This window comes from Grus americana, chromosome Z (assembly GCF_028858705.1).
Source record: "Grus americana isolate bGruAme1 chromosome Z, bGruAme1.mat, whole genome shotgun sequence".
NCBI classification, from domain to species: Eukaryota; Metazoa; Chordata; class Aves; order Gruiformes; family Gruidae; genus Grus; species Grus americana.
In genome coordinates, this window is record NC_072891.1 from 58,570,706 (window position 1) to 58,585,362 (window position 14,657).

The 14,657-nt window shown below is 41.9% G+C and overlaps 1 protein-coding gene across 2 annotated transcripts in view; it reads right to left on the reverse strand.

Moving 5' to 3' along the window:
- Positions 1-1,172: 1,172 nt before the first annotated feature.
- The window catches only part of SHB (SH2 domain containing adaptor protein B), an 86,210-nt gene continuing 72,725 nt past the window's right edge, over positions 1,173-14,657 (reverse strand). Inside the window, exon 6 of one of the 2 annotated variants that reach the window (XM_054810759.1) lies at positions 1,173-3,992. In XM_054810759.1, the coding sequence (XP_054666734.1) occupies positions 3,809-3,992 (184 nt within the window). In that variant the 3' untranslated portion in view covers positions 1,173-3,808. Of the gene's footprint in view, positions 3,993-12,171; positions 12,208-14,657 lie in introns of those variants that run through there. The other variant, XM_054810760.1, reaches the window with a different exon arrangement.

Consider the following 14,657-nt stretch of genomic DNA (forward strand, 5'->3'; position numbering starts at 1 on the left):
GTTGCCACCTTGAGCCATGACAACAAGAGAAACCTCCTGAACCTCATTGTGATGGTGAGGAGCAGACCATAAATGTATCATCCTCCACGCAGCAACCAGTTTTCCTCAGAGCATAGACTCAGGCCATGTTCTTTGAGAAGCTCGAAACGTGTGTTCTGTACCTCAGCACTTAAGAGAGCCCTGCACTTTGCATCCTAGCTCTAAAGACTTAATTTCAGAGGCAGAGAATAAACTATCATCATGAAAAGAACCCACGGTAATGGTACTTCCACAAACCTTAATGATTTTTCCAGTTATGGGAGGAGCTGTGAGATGTAATCTTGATGTTCACAGCTCGAGGGCTTTCATCACGTTGTGAAATACTCATCAAAATAGAAGCCTAATTAACACCTCTTATAAACTCTGTAAAAGTGATTCACCAGTGTTACACTGTGAACAGCAATAACTGGATTCCTTTAGCACCTCAAGCAATTGGACAGCAATGTCATTGTCGTGGTTCAGCCCCAGCCAGGAGCTGAGCACCTGGCAGCTGTAGCTAACCCCTCCCTCTCAGCAGTGGGATGGCGAGGAGAATGGGAAGACAAACGTAAAACTCGTGGGCTGGGATAAGGATAGTTTAGTATGACAGCAAAGGGAGAGGGAAATAGCAACAACACTACTTAGAATATACAAAATGGGTGATACACAAGAAATTTCACGCTCAGCCCGTCCCCGACTAGCAACCTTTATATGCTGAGCATTATGTCATATGGTACGCAATACCCCTTTGGATATTTTGGATCACCTGTTCTGGCCGTGTCCCCTCCCAGCTGCTTGTGAAAATTAACTCTATCCTAGCCGGAACCCAGGACTGTCATTCACACACACAGCTGTGTTGTTTTGGCACAGCCCTTGCAAAGGTGCACGCTGTCAGGAGAATTACTCAGGGCAGAACTGAGCCACATGATTTTCCAGACTCCAAACCAGATTATAGCCTAATGATTACTCTCAGTACACAGTTAAGACACACAAACTCAAGTAGTTCTGAAAGGCCACTTCAGCTATTAGCTGTTCAAGACAATCTGAGTATGTGTTGACAATTAGAGGAAGAAAAGGGAGAGATTTATAATTTTTTTTTAAATAAACTTTTAATGTGCTATACAGGCATGATCTATGAGATCTTCCACCTATATGCAATACTACACACTGCAACACACAGTATTTTTCACTGTACAATGCAAAGCCTGGGAAGAATATTCCTTCAATGGAAAAATATCATACAATCACTTAAATAAAGACAACATTACAGTGCAAACAAAATCCTGGTTTTATTTATTCTGCAATTACTCAGTACTTTCTTAAAGTCTTCTTAAAAATAATTAAAAAAACTTTCCCACAGACAAACAACATCTTCTGAGATGATTTTCTCATGCTGAACCAAGAATCAGGATTGAATCTGATCCTTGAAGCTGTAATAAACTGTATACACATTTGTATGATGCATATTGACCTGATTTGTATGAAGCACGGGATCACAAGCCAAAATGTACAGACAGCAATAAAGTGGCACCTGCTGGCTTCAGCTGACTTTTGATCAGGCCCATGACAAGAAAGATTTGGTACAACAGTGATCTCCATGAGATAAAGACAATGTGCTTAAGGAAACCTGGCAAGACTTTGGTTAATGATAATGTTGGTTTCTACTGGTAATTGCTATTAGAGAGAGCAGGGGCTCACTTTTCCATTACAGAAGAAGCAAAACAGGCCATAGAACAGCAACAATGCCAGATTCTCAAAAATGGACTTCAACATGCAAAGGAAGAAATATGTCACATTTCTGTCCTAAGGGGCATGATGGAGTTGCCAGAGCCCACACAGGCAGAGACTCTAAGCAGCAGATCCAATCTGATTCCTAGTCTCTGATAGCTCTGCCACTTTCATGAACTCCTACTCTGGTGAGAGAAGAATATGCTAACTTAAAAGTGCCTGTATGCTCTTGCCAGTTGGGTGATGTTAAGAGGAGAACGAAGAATTCTGCACAGACTTAAGGGAAAAAAAAAGGTGCATGTACATGAAAAAGGGGATGTCTGGTTTCACTTGGAGAGGAATGTTGTCTCTTTTTACTCCATGGTGCCACCCTTCTCTCAGAAAACTTTTAAGAACCTCGTTCAATGCAGCTTCAAATTCTAGGTGAGATAGGGACAGCTTGACCCGCTACTGTTGCTGCACAGAATGACACTGAGCTCCTCACATATGTGTGATGCACTCCTGTTCAAACTGTGTTGGATGTCATATAAAGAACAAGGCAGGCTTAAAAGGAAGCAGAACATTCATTACCAATGACATTATATGGGACATCCTTGAGGTTCTTATCAGATCAGACAATACAATGAAGCACTACTTTACAGGTAGTAAGTGGTTATTCCATTACAATTTTCAGATTTGCATTTCTAAGCATATGTAAAAGGGAACAGTAGGTAAGAATGCTGAATTAAATAACACAAAATTTCACAGCCCTATTGCAGTCCATAAAATACATAAACTGCACATAATCAGTTTGCTATTACAACAGCTGATGGGTTAACACACAACATTCTAGACACAGGTGGGAGATGGCACAAAGCAAGGACTACCAGTCTATTGGTTCCCCAGGTCCAATTTCTGCACAATTTTATTTTTTTCACTTATCCCATTCAACAAGCATGGAGACCATGTAGAAAATATCTCTCAAGTGGATGGGCACTGAGTTGGCAGGGCTAAGGTACAGAGTGGCTTCTGCAGTGCTTCTGGCTAACAGTGACTGAAATACAGCACAAGGCTTCTGCTCGTGGTGGAAATGAACACTAGCCAGAATATATGTGTCAAGGGATCATGATTTAAGAATGCCTTGGTACACCACAAAACCAAATTCCGCTCTGCTACATACTGCAGTTCTCATTTACACAGCTGCAAAAGTCATCTTATGAAAAGGCAGTGTGATACACACTTATTAGTCTGCTACCTCTGTGGAACAACTTTTTTATGCAGATGAATAAGCAAGTGAAGATTTTGCCTACTAAAGCTTTATAAAAGCCTTTGACCACTCTCATGCATAAATACCAACCCACATATTAAAATTACTCATTCTCAACTACTTAAAACATTATGATGTAACTGCCCCAAACACAATTAGCTGCCTGCATCTACGAATGAAACTTGGAAATGAAGACAGTAACCCTTAAGAGATTATTGTACCAAATAGGATAAAAATATATAACAAACTACTTTTTAATTACATTCCCTAATCATAAATAATTGACCATGATTGCTCTCACAAAATAGGAGATCAACATTTGACTACTCCAAAAAACTGCATTAAAAAACTCCACCAAGCTAAGTTACCAGAGCCTCAGGGACTTGCCCGCTAAGCAGCTCCTTCTCAGGTCCACCAAGAACACCCTACGGTCCCTCAGAGGCAGGTTATTCTTTCACATGGTGAAGTTTCTCAGGGTAGCAAGAGAATAAAAGTTGCTGGTGAGAAGAATTTGATTCTGCTCAAAACACGGCATAAGAACTTTCATTGGGAAGTACCTTCCCAGAGAAGCACTAGGAAGGTTATCTGTTCTCCCTGCACTAAAACAAGATTTCTTTCTTTTATGTAGAAGCACAGTTCTAGAGGCATGTTGCAGCATAAGAGTACCATATGCACAGTCCCATACACAACTCTGCAGAGTTCACACATTGCCAAGATTAAAGGCTGCCACTCTCCATCACAGACTTAAGCACCGAATTCTGTGCAACCCAGCTTACCTCTCACCTCCCATCCACAGGAAGGGGTGAGACTAGGTTATTAGAGGGTCCGCACAGCCACAGGGTAGAGCAGTGACAAGTGTTCTGCTCCTCTGATAGGCAGCTTTTTTGTGGTGTAGTAATGGATGACTTCAGGAACACTGTCGAAGGGAGGGCTGTTCTGACCCAGGATGTATTTCTCTTTGGTTTTCATCAGTTTCATGTGCATAAAACCTTGACTGCTCCTGCAAGGAAAGCAAAGTGTTAGTTCATGCTTGGAAGAGGGGAGCAGCATTATGACAGGCTCTGCTTTATGATGCAGGGGAACGTAGGAGAACACGAGTAGTTTCTGGGTGACAGGTAAGTCAGTGGCCAGACTGAGAGACAGTGACTGCTAGCTGCAAACCCCCAGGAACAGACCAACACAAAGGCAGCCTAAGCCAGAGTTTTATTTTCACCACTTGTGCTCTCTGGATCCAGATGCAAGGCTGTCTTACCCTGGAACTGATCCAGAGGTGTGCCAAAGGACACCACCTTTCCTGTCCCCCAGTGTTTTGCTGTGAACATTTACTTTCTACTACAGCCAATCGTTACTTCTGGACCAAAAGGTATCATTGGTTTTGGCCTGTCAGAGGCCTGAGGCTCTCTTCATGGACACATAGGCAGACCATGAGCCTTATTCAGATGAGATGAGGCAAGGTTAGGCCTGCCCTGCCCAGACCTCAGGACAGATCACATCCATCCCACCCTGACAGCAATTGCCCAGAACATGGCTATGTGCAGAACCTGGTGGCTTCAGCTGGGAAAACTTCCTCAGATGAGACCATTTCCAGGTTTAATGGCATAAAGACTTTCACCTGCACTGTACTGAGCAAAGGCTGCTATCCTGCAGCCCTTCTGCAGGCAGAAACCAGTCTGTGACTTCTACACCAGAAACATTCAATTCTTAGATGACCTGCCTACCTGCACAGCGCGTCTGCTTCTTTGAGGAAAGGCTCATGATTACACGGGGAAGAGAAGAGTGGCATCATAACTGCCCTGTCTGCTCCTGCAAAAGCTATCCATCCAACATAATGCCACTCTGACGCGTAGCAGCCACACTGCCTGTAGCACAGTAGGTGGTAGAGCTGACCTCATCTCTTCCCAGCAGTTACCCTTTAATGTCTGCTGTCTTTAGCATGTCATACAGGCTATTTTAAGAGTGTAGAGTTTAGCCAGGACAAAACAAGAGCAAAGGACAGTTCCTACATTTCAAAATGTTAAATGAGGCCTAAAGGATTTTTACAGCTTGCCTGATGTCCCACTCCCTAACTTTCTGGCTCCAAACCACTGTTTCTTCAAGTGTGTTCAGGGACAAAGATAACAGCGTTAAAACTGGAGTCAGTCTATGTCAGCAAGGAAACCTAGTTTAAGATGACACAGAAAGCTACAGCAGGAAAATAAATCATGCCATGTTAAAAGCAGCTTCTCTCAAATCTGCCATTTTCTAGTTAGCAGGCACAGCATTAATGCCCATTAGAAGGGCTTGTAGTACAATCAAGCTCATCTTTCAGATATGTTCAATAACTCTCTGATGAAGTGGTCCTTTCTACTGAGCAGAAACCACTGCAGGCACTGTAATTATAGCTCTACATGCTTAAAATCTTGCTTTCACTATCAGTTTCTTGGAGGAAAAAAAAAATCATGTGAATCATAATGGCTCTCTATATTATTTCCTTTAAACAAGGGTGGCATCTCAAAATAATCATGTGCAGATAAATTAATGGCATCACAAGTGCATGCTATTTTCAGGAGCACAGCAAGAACCAGATAACAATCTGCCACATGGACTTTAATGCAGACAAGGCAAGGGCAATGCAGAAAGAAAATGACACAATGTAAACAAACTGCTACAAGCCATGCATTCATGACAGACAGCTGTTGCTTCCCTAATAAGGACTTACATAGATACTTAGGTTTGGGCAGTACATAGTCATTGACCTTACACTATATGATGTCTATGGCTACCAGAATTCCACAAGCAAACAAGAAGCATCTCCTCTATATCATGACAGGTCAGCGTTTTGAGAGGCAACACTGTTTGTGAAGGTGAGTGAAAAAGAATGTGACCTAGAAGTTATGGATAGCAGCCTAATGGAATTCAACCAAGGCAAATAGAAGGCTTCTGCCCTTGGGATGGAATAAACCCAGACAGCAGTGCAAGCTTGGGCATGACTGCCCAGAAAAGGAACTATGGTGTACAGGACACAGAACATGATTCCACAGTCTGCCCACAACTGCTTACTGCAGCCTGGGCTGCGGAGCAAAAGCATAGCCAGCTGCTGGAAGAAAGTGTCTGCTTCCTCTACAGAGTACTGGTGAGGATGCATCTGTAGCTATACCTGGTGTGAGTGTCACCCCATAAAAAAAGAGAAGCCAACACTACAGCAAGTCCAGAGTAGGGCCACTAAACATGGTCTGGGTGTGGGAGCACACGATGTACAAGGATAGGCTGAGGGAACTATGTCTGTTCAATCAGGAGAAGAAAAGGTGAGATGGAGAGTGCAGTCATCCATTGCCTAAATGGGACAGTTACAGAGAAGAGGGAAGTTTCTCAGAGGTACAGTGAGTCAACAAGCTTGTCAATAAAGACAATTCCCACTGGACACACGGAGAAGCTGCTTCTTCAGGAGAGCAGTGCAGCTCTGGGACCAGGCTCAGACAGGTCAGGAGGTCTCCATCCTCCCAAGTTTTCCAAATTTGCCTATACAAATACCTATACTCAGCACCCTGATGGGTGTGTCCTGCTTGGAGCAGCGGGTTGAACTAGACACCTTCAGAGGTCCATTCCCAATTAGATCTCTCTAGGAGTCTATGATTAATCTTTATCATTTGTATATTTTCAGAAACCACTTAGTAGAACTTCTAGTTCAACAACAATTTTGATTTGAAACATTTGTAAAAAACCTATTATTAAAGAAAAAAAGATCAAAAATGAACCAAAGAAACATGTGAAATTAAATTTCAGGACTCCTACATAAAACTTTCCTGAAACTGAAAATGTGGGGTTTGTGCGATTATTTCACAAGAAAGCACAATAAAATCCACCCCCATTTCAAGCTAGGCACAAAACACTATTAAGGGGAAGACATGTAAAGGGGACAAGTTTTGACACCTGAGAAGTTCAATCCAATGTGATAGAAGAGACTACAAGGAGCAGGTTGCATGACAGATTGCTCATGTTCTGCTGTTTGGATTTGCCCTTTGCCAACTGGCCAGCAGGGATGACACCACCTTCCAACTATCTATAGAGAAATCTTGCAGTTAATGGGGACAGGACTGTAGATAAGCTATTGTCCTGTACACAGGTTGATCCTAGTCTGACGGAAGCGTTGAGGAGCCAGCTATCCTAAACTGGGCAGAAGAGCAACTACTGAGTCCTGGAAGCAGGAAAAATGGTACTTTCCTGAGCACTTGTGCATTTTAGAACAATGAAGTCTTCCTTTTTCATTTTATTTATTGGTGCCATCTGCAAGCTGTCAGGTCAGACTTGGGAAAGCAAAATCTGATTGCATGGAGAAAGTATGAAAACACTTCAGCATGATGGGCTTGCAGACAAATACAGTGGAGACTATCTCCATCAATAAGCTAAAGCCACAGCCAGCTGAGAGCCAGTTCCTTTGGGGTAAGTATTCCATTCCATTCCGTTCCACTCCACTCTACTCCACTCACTGCTTCAGCTCCTTTTGGACCAGTGTTCTGGCTTGGCAGCCAGCTTCAGACCATTTGCTTACTAAACAAGGGAATATTTCTGCTGCTGTTTTTCCCCTTCACTGCAAAGCAGCTGAAGTATGGCATGAACTTACAGTTCTGTCATCATATTGTTTCACCAAAGCACTGTCTATGGCTTATAGTGATGCTGCACAAGGTAGCTCCAGCAGCACTGCTTCTCTTCCTTTGTTAAAACATGTTTGAAGAACAAGCTGCAATCACAGAGAACTCCCCAGGAGGTAACAGATGTAATGTATGCAATCTTTAATGCAATTCACACCAATGCTGAATATCACTTATTATCATAACAAAAAGAATTTTTTAATCAAGATGACTATGAAATAGTGCTAATAAAATTGACCCTAGTGACTAAATCACCCATTCCTAAAAAGCAAGATATTTAATAATATATTACACAATTTTGCAGCTGCTGGTACATATTGCCAGCAGCTAGTATGCACCTCTCACTTTTCCTGGTAATTGCTCAATGAATTTTTCATGAGGAATATAGGGCAACAATTATACTAAATCAATTTATTTCATGATAGATGACTTAGAAACACTTGCAGGCAAAACTGATATGACTGGAGGTAGAAGGGTCACCCTCATCATAAGAAGGACATGGATCTGTTGGAGTGAGCCCAGAGAAGGGCCACAGAAGAGAAGGCTCCAGGGAGACCTTATATCAGCCTTCCAGTACTTAATGGGGGCCTACAGGAAAGCTGGTGAGGGACTGTTTACAAGGGAGTATAGTGACAGGACAAGGGGTAATGGCTTTAAACTAAAAGAGGGTAGATTTAGATTAGATATTAGGAAGAAATTCTTCACTGTGAGGGTGGTGAGACACTGGAACTGGTTGCCCAGAGAAGTTGTGGATGCCCCATCCCTGGAAGTGTTTAAGACCAGGTTGGATGAGGCTTTGGGCAACCTGGTCTACTGGAGGGTGTCCCTGCCCATGGAAGATGATCTTTAAGGTCCCTTCCAACCCAAGCCATTCTATGATTGTATGATTCTAAGGATTAAGCTCAATGAATGAAGGACTTCTCCCTGCATTCACTGAATCATCATTTTGTCATCACAGCCCTTTGTGACATTTGGTTCATTTAGCCATTCAAAGCTTACTGCCTAAGACTAACAAACCTGGAGATTTTATTTGCACATAGCTTTTCTGTTAAAACCAACTGCTAACCAGGATCTTTGTGGAACATCCCAGATGATCCAACTGACAAGTGGCCATGACCGCATGAAGTTCAACAAGGCCAAATGCGAGGTCCTGCATGTGGGTCGGCGCAATTCCAAGCACGACTATAGGCTGGCGAGGAATGGATTGAAAGCAGCCCTGAGGAGAAGGACTTGGGGGTATTGATTGATGAGAAGCTCAACATGAGCCAGCAGTGTGCACTTGCAGCCCAGAAAGCCAACCATGTCCTGCATCAAAAGAGGTGTGACCAGCAGGTCGAGGGAGGTGATCCTGCCCCTCTACTCTGCTCTCGTGAGACCCCACCTGGAGTGCTGCATCCAGCTCTGGGGGCCCCAGTACAGGAGAGACATCGAGCTGTTGGAGTGAGTCCAGAGGAGGGCCACAAAGCTGATCAGAGGGCTGGAGCACCTCTCCTATGAGGACAGGCTGAGAGAGATGGGATTGTTCAGCCTGGAGAAAAGAAGGCTCTGGGGAGATCTAATTGCGGCTTTCCAGTATCTGAAGGGGGCCTACAGGAAAGATGGTGAGGGACTGTTTATCAGGGAGTGTAGTGACAGGACAAGGGGTAGTGGGTTCAAGCTGAAGGAGGGTCAATTTAGATTAGATGTGAGAAAGAAATTCTTTACTGTGAGAGTGGTGAGGCACTGGAACAGGTTGCCCAGAGAGGCTGTGGAGGCCCCATCCCTGGAAGTGTTTAAGGCCAGGTTGGAAGGGGCTTTGGGCACCCTGGTCTAGTGGAGGGTGTCCCTGCCCGCAGCGGGGGGGTTGGAACTAGATGATCTTTAAGGTCCTTTCCAACCCAAACCATTCTATGATTCTAGGTGTAGATGAAAACCTGCGAGGTTATCTTCATTCAGGTATCAGTAATCTTCAGTCATCTTCATCCTCAGCTCTCCTCTGATTATTCAGTGACATCCCTAACAGCCCTCAGTCAAGCACTAGCTCCCATTTTCTTTTCAAGGCAGTATGTTGGAAAACTGGGAGGAAATGGATGGCCATCTGACCTAGCATTTTGACTGTTGAAAAGTGATTATTTCCCACCTCCATACTATCTCACGTCCTACCTCATTTGTATCTTCTCCCCTTCAGCAAATGTGGTGTTTCTTCAGCTTCTTGAGTTAGAGCAGGTCCAAATCTAGAGTTTCCCTTTTGCAGGTCTTCCCCTTAATAGTGTTTTGTGGCTGGTTTAAAATGGAGGTGGATTTTATTGTGGTTTCTTGTGAAATAATTCCACAAAAAAATCACATCCTGATCTGTTTCTTTCCATGCTGTTCTCCTAAAAAACCCCAGAGTTCCTTCCATTAAGTAAAATCCAGTCTGAATGGAAGGCCCTTACAAATGGATTTCAGAGGTCATTTTGTGTGAACATTGAGGAAGAGTAGAGGTGGCAGCTGGGAGCTGTGTGAAATTGACCTCAAAGCTTTGCAATGTCAGGCATGCAAATTTTCTGTTCACAAAGGAGAGGAACTGAGAGGCAGAGAGGTTACTGAAATTTCAGGTAGCAATGAGGAAAAAACCTCGTGGTTGAAATGGTTGTAAATCAGTTTCTGCTTGGTTTTCTAAGCACTATTGCAGTCTACCTGAAGAAGTACAAGCAGAACACGTGCCTGACAGTGAGTAGTCCCGGTTTTGTTACACATATTTCTCAGCTCTTTCAACAGCAGTATCTATTAGAACTTGCCAAGGTTTTCAAAGAACAGAACCTGAACGGAAATCGCAAATTCGCATATGTGAAGAACCCTGATGAAAGTCAGTGCCTTGAAGAGATGAGACATACACATTTTGCAAGAGAAGATGCTGGGATCTGACCTAAATCATGTGATACTGTTACTATGTGAATTCTGAATGTCACTATGGTTTCTCAGATGTTGCAATAATTCCTTCCCAAGTTTATGTTCAACTAAGGGAAAACAGTGACCAAACAGTGCCACCACAGACAATATTTACTCCTTCCTTTCCTTATTGGAACTGTTCCTTTGAGTTTCAATTGCAGAACAGGAGAATTCCTGGTTGCTAATCCCTGCAACAAATTGCTTTGGAACTCTCAAGCACAGACATTTACACAGACATAATACTTGATATATGACTAACAGTCACACCTTGTTTAAAATGTTTTGCAACACAACCATAAAACCAAGTAACTTTGAATTAGAGCATTCCCACACATTTTCCTTCAGTTTTCAAAACCCAGTGAGGATGGAAAAGGAATTGTGCAGATAGCTCATCAGACTGTGCTTTTTTTTGATCTTATGCCTGAAGTGTGATACAAGAATATTCAAGAAATATTAATTAGATATTAAACCTAGTATATTTTCCAGAAAATGTTAATGGCTTTGAAACATCATTCATGTTCACAATCAGAAACATTAGCCAAGCCCTTCGAACACTGTTTTTGCTGCAGAAAGTGCTGTTTTGTCAGAACAGATTTTCTACATTCGTTTTGATGAAATGTCACTTGTGCGAGGAAAAAAGCAACAACTTTGCAGTAACATCAGAAAAAACCCCAACATTATAGCAATGTAGGAAACACATGTTGTATTGTTTTGCTTTTCCATTCTGAAATGACTTTTCATTTCAAAATTTCATTTTGTTATATGCTGTCACATTGAACAAAACCTATATTCTTTCATGCTAAACTACAGCAACAAAGAAATAACTTAAAATCTCTAAAAAAGAAAAACTAAATTTTTTTCCCTCAGATGAATGATTACTTTGAAAAATCCTTTACTAGAGACATTCAGAGGCTGACCTGTCCACTGCTTTTCCTGTCTCAGCTCTCTTTCTCAAGTACAGAATACACAACACTGTCATTCTATATCTGTCAGCCACTGTTTCATGGTACAGTAAACAATGTCTCTTCCCCTGCTAGCAAGGGCTAGCAGTGCCCATTCGCAACAGCACACAACACATGTGAAGACCACTCTATTGAGCCCAGGCTCCATTCTCTAGAACCAATTCCCACCTGCTGCTTTGAAGTAAGGATGTTTAGCTTGTTGGAATTCTGTAGAAGTGGCAGAATCCTTGCTGTCTGCTAACAGCCAGGTCCCTATCGTTACTGTTTAGGCCAACCACAGGCTAGTAATACACTTTTAAACGCTTTTATTCAACTCTGATGTAGAGAGCCATCAACAATCCAGCTACTTCTTTCTAAATTATGTATTTATAATATATATGAGGAAGAAACTCATATTTTTGTATAGTATCATAACAGTTACTTTCCACGAATGTATTATGTGTTTTAAATCGACTAAAAGCTACCAAGTCCAGCATTAATTCAAAACTCAGAACCTACCCAAAGTCTATGTTCTCAGCTTCCAGAAAACAGGACCTCTTCTACACATCAATCCTGAATTTTCATGATGACAAAAAACTTTGCTTGTAGTCCCCTTTGCTTTGGTTAGGGAAAACCAAATGTCTGCTTGAGTCCACAGGATCAGTATGTCGGTAGACACCACGCTCTGAATTCAGCTCTGTTCTCCCTCCAGGGGCAACGACTGTGCAGAAATTATCTGACAGAGCAGAAAGCAAAGCCCATTACTGTTTTTACTCACAGTTTGCACATTTAGCTGACTTGTGAAATAATCTTAATGTAAATTCAAGAATAACCACATTTCCCAAAATTGAAATTTGAGTCAGGAAATGAAGTGGTGCAGGTGTGGCGCACACTGCTGCAAGCAGCCTTGGGAAGGGGAAATCCTGACTGAAAGAATTAGCTATTAGAGCCCAGCTGGTGGCTGGTCTTCATTGAGCAAGACTGAAATATAATACTTTATACTGAGATGTTGTTCTATTGTTACATTATGAAGGCACCTCTATGAACCTGATGTGCGGTGAAGTCATTGCTGAACACCTAAAACTCACTGGTAAGTGAGAGATGGCACTCCTCTTCCCTTTCACATCTACTTCCAGTTCTTTCACCAGTCTGCTTGCTAGTAAAGAATGGACCTAATATAAGGAGCTTGCAACTAGGCATTGCCACAGCAGCCAGAGACTGGGAGCCTTGGTCACAATAAAGTTACTAGGAGTATGGATCTCCAGATTTTGCCTGAGCATACACAATTAAAACTGGGTTTAAGGAAAGAGTGGGAGGGTATGAGTGAGTCAAATACCTACAACCCTGAAGGAATATAGAGAAGAGGAAACAGAAGGAACAGCACAGGGATGCTGGAGGAGGTACAAAAGAATGCATAGCTGCTTCTTGGACCTTTGGGATCATTTTGTTCTGGGAAGGTAGATCATATTCCTTCCCTCCTCTACTATGGAGAATTTAAACAATGCTGACAAGAAGGCCCAGCGCTCTGGAACACAATCCATAGAGAGATGTTTATTACCTCAAACACTTGTCATAAACAATAACAATTCCTGGTTTCTAACTGAGATGAGCAACACATGAATCTGCACATCATAAAGACCTTTGGTGCCCCCAGAGGCAGCCAATTCACATGCAACTAATTTTCTCTGGGTAAACTATCTCAAAATAACAGACATTTGACATGAGCAACTTAAACTACCCTGATGAATGTTTTACCTATAGATGCATTTTAATTTGGTAACGAAGCAACTTTGATGCTTGTTTCATACATTTGGAATGATCACTTTTGGAATTTGAATCAGACAACCAAGTCATGTGCAAATTCCCCATCCCAGTTAAGCCTGTCTGGCTCTCTCAAAGTCCACAGAACACAGAAAGCTTTCCTGCTATTGGAAAAGATGGTCTTCAGAGATGTCTCCATTGTGCAATATTGGTATATTAAATGACATGGAGCAAGTGCTACCATCTTTTAACTTTTCAAATACAAGTAATATTTGTGTAGATTCTCATTGCCAGAAATTGTTGTGTTTTCGAAACCTAAAGTTAGTCTTTTGTTACTAGAGAAAAAAATGTATAAACCCAAAAACTAGAGTAAAAGTGTGTTGTGGTGTTTTTTGGTTTGGGTGTGTGTGGTTTTGGGGTGGTTTTTTTGGTTTTGTGTTTTGTTTTGTTTTGTTTTTTTAATCTTGCCACATGAAGCTAAAGAATAGACTTTAAATCGCTGTCTCAATACAAATCTTCCTTTTATCCTGAATCAGAAATGTATGACAGTTAACTGAAAAAAAAGCTGACTCACACATGCTGGTGAAGGTCTCTGAGAAGCACGCACACACCTAAAAGACAACGGTGAACATGAATGGAGGATGCATGCAGCAGTAAGACAGATAGATGCTGCGATTTTTGCCCCAGAACCATCTCAGAGACAGAGAGCTACACAATTACTAGAGCTTACCTCACCCCACAAAGAAATTCCACATCCCACTGACCTACAGATAAGCTACTTTCCCATTTCTATGACTAAGTAGAATCATTTTGGCCTAAACAACAATAATAATAAAGAAAACACAGGATCATCAATCAAGCAATGCAACCATGGATGACAAAAGTAACTCACTGGATATCAGTATCGACTCAATCAGATATTGGAACCCTTGCTTTAATGGACCAAAATGGAAAAATATAGTGCTCCTACATATTGAAACACAAGTGCCTTTGGCTCCTGTAGCACTCAGGTCAGCTTGGAACTGCATTTTAGAAAAGTCAGTTTCAGCTGTCTAATTTTGTCCAATTGCAGCTAGCATTCTGTCAGTCTCTTGACAATCTATTTCCACAGGGTGAGGGGTTTTTAAACCTAAATTAAATTCCTAACTTTCTACTCTTTAATGTGATTGATTTATGCAGTTACACAACAAAGACCATTTTATTATTTGTCCCAGAATGTGCCAACAATTTTTACACATTTTGCAGTGAGTACACATTTTGCTAGTAGTACAGTGCCAGAAACTTAATATTGGAGTTCACTGCCTTTTTCCCGTCAACTCTCATATATATAAACATTCACAGCAGAGTTTGCTCTCAAAACAGATTAAAGAATTTGCCAGATGATGACAATTTATACTGAAGTGCTCCACATAAAACAAGGGGGAA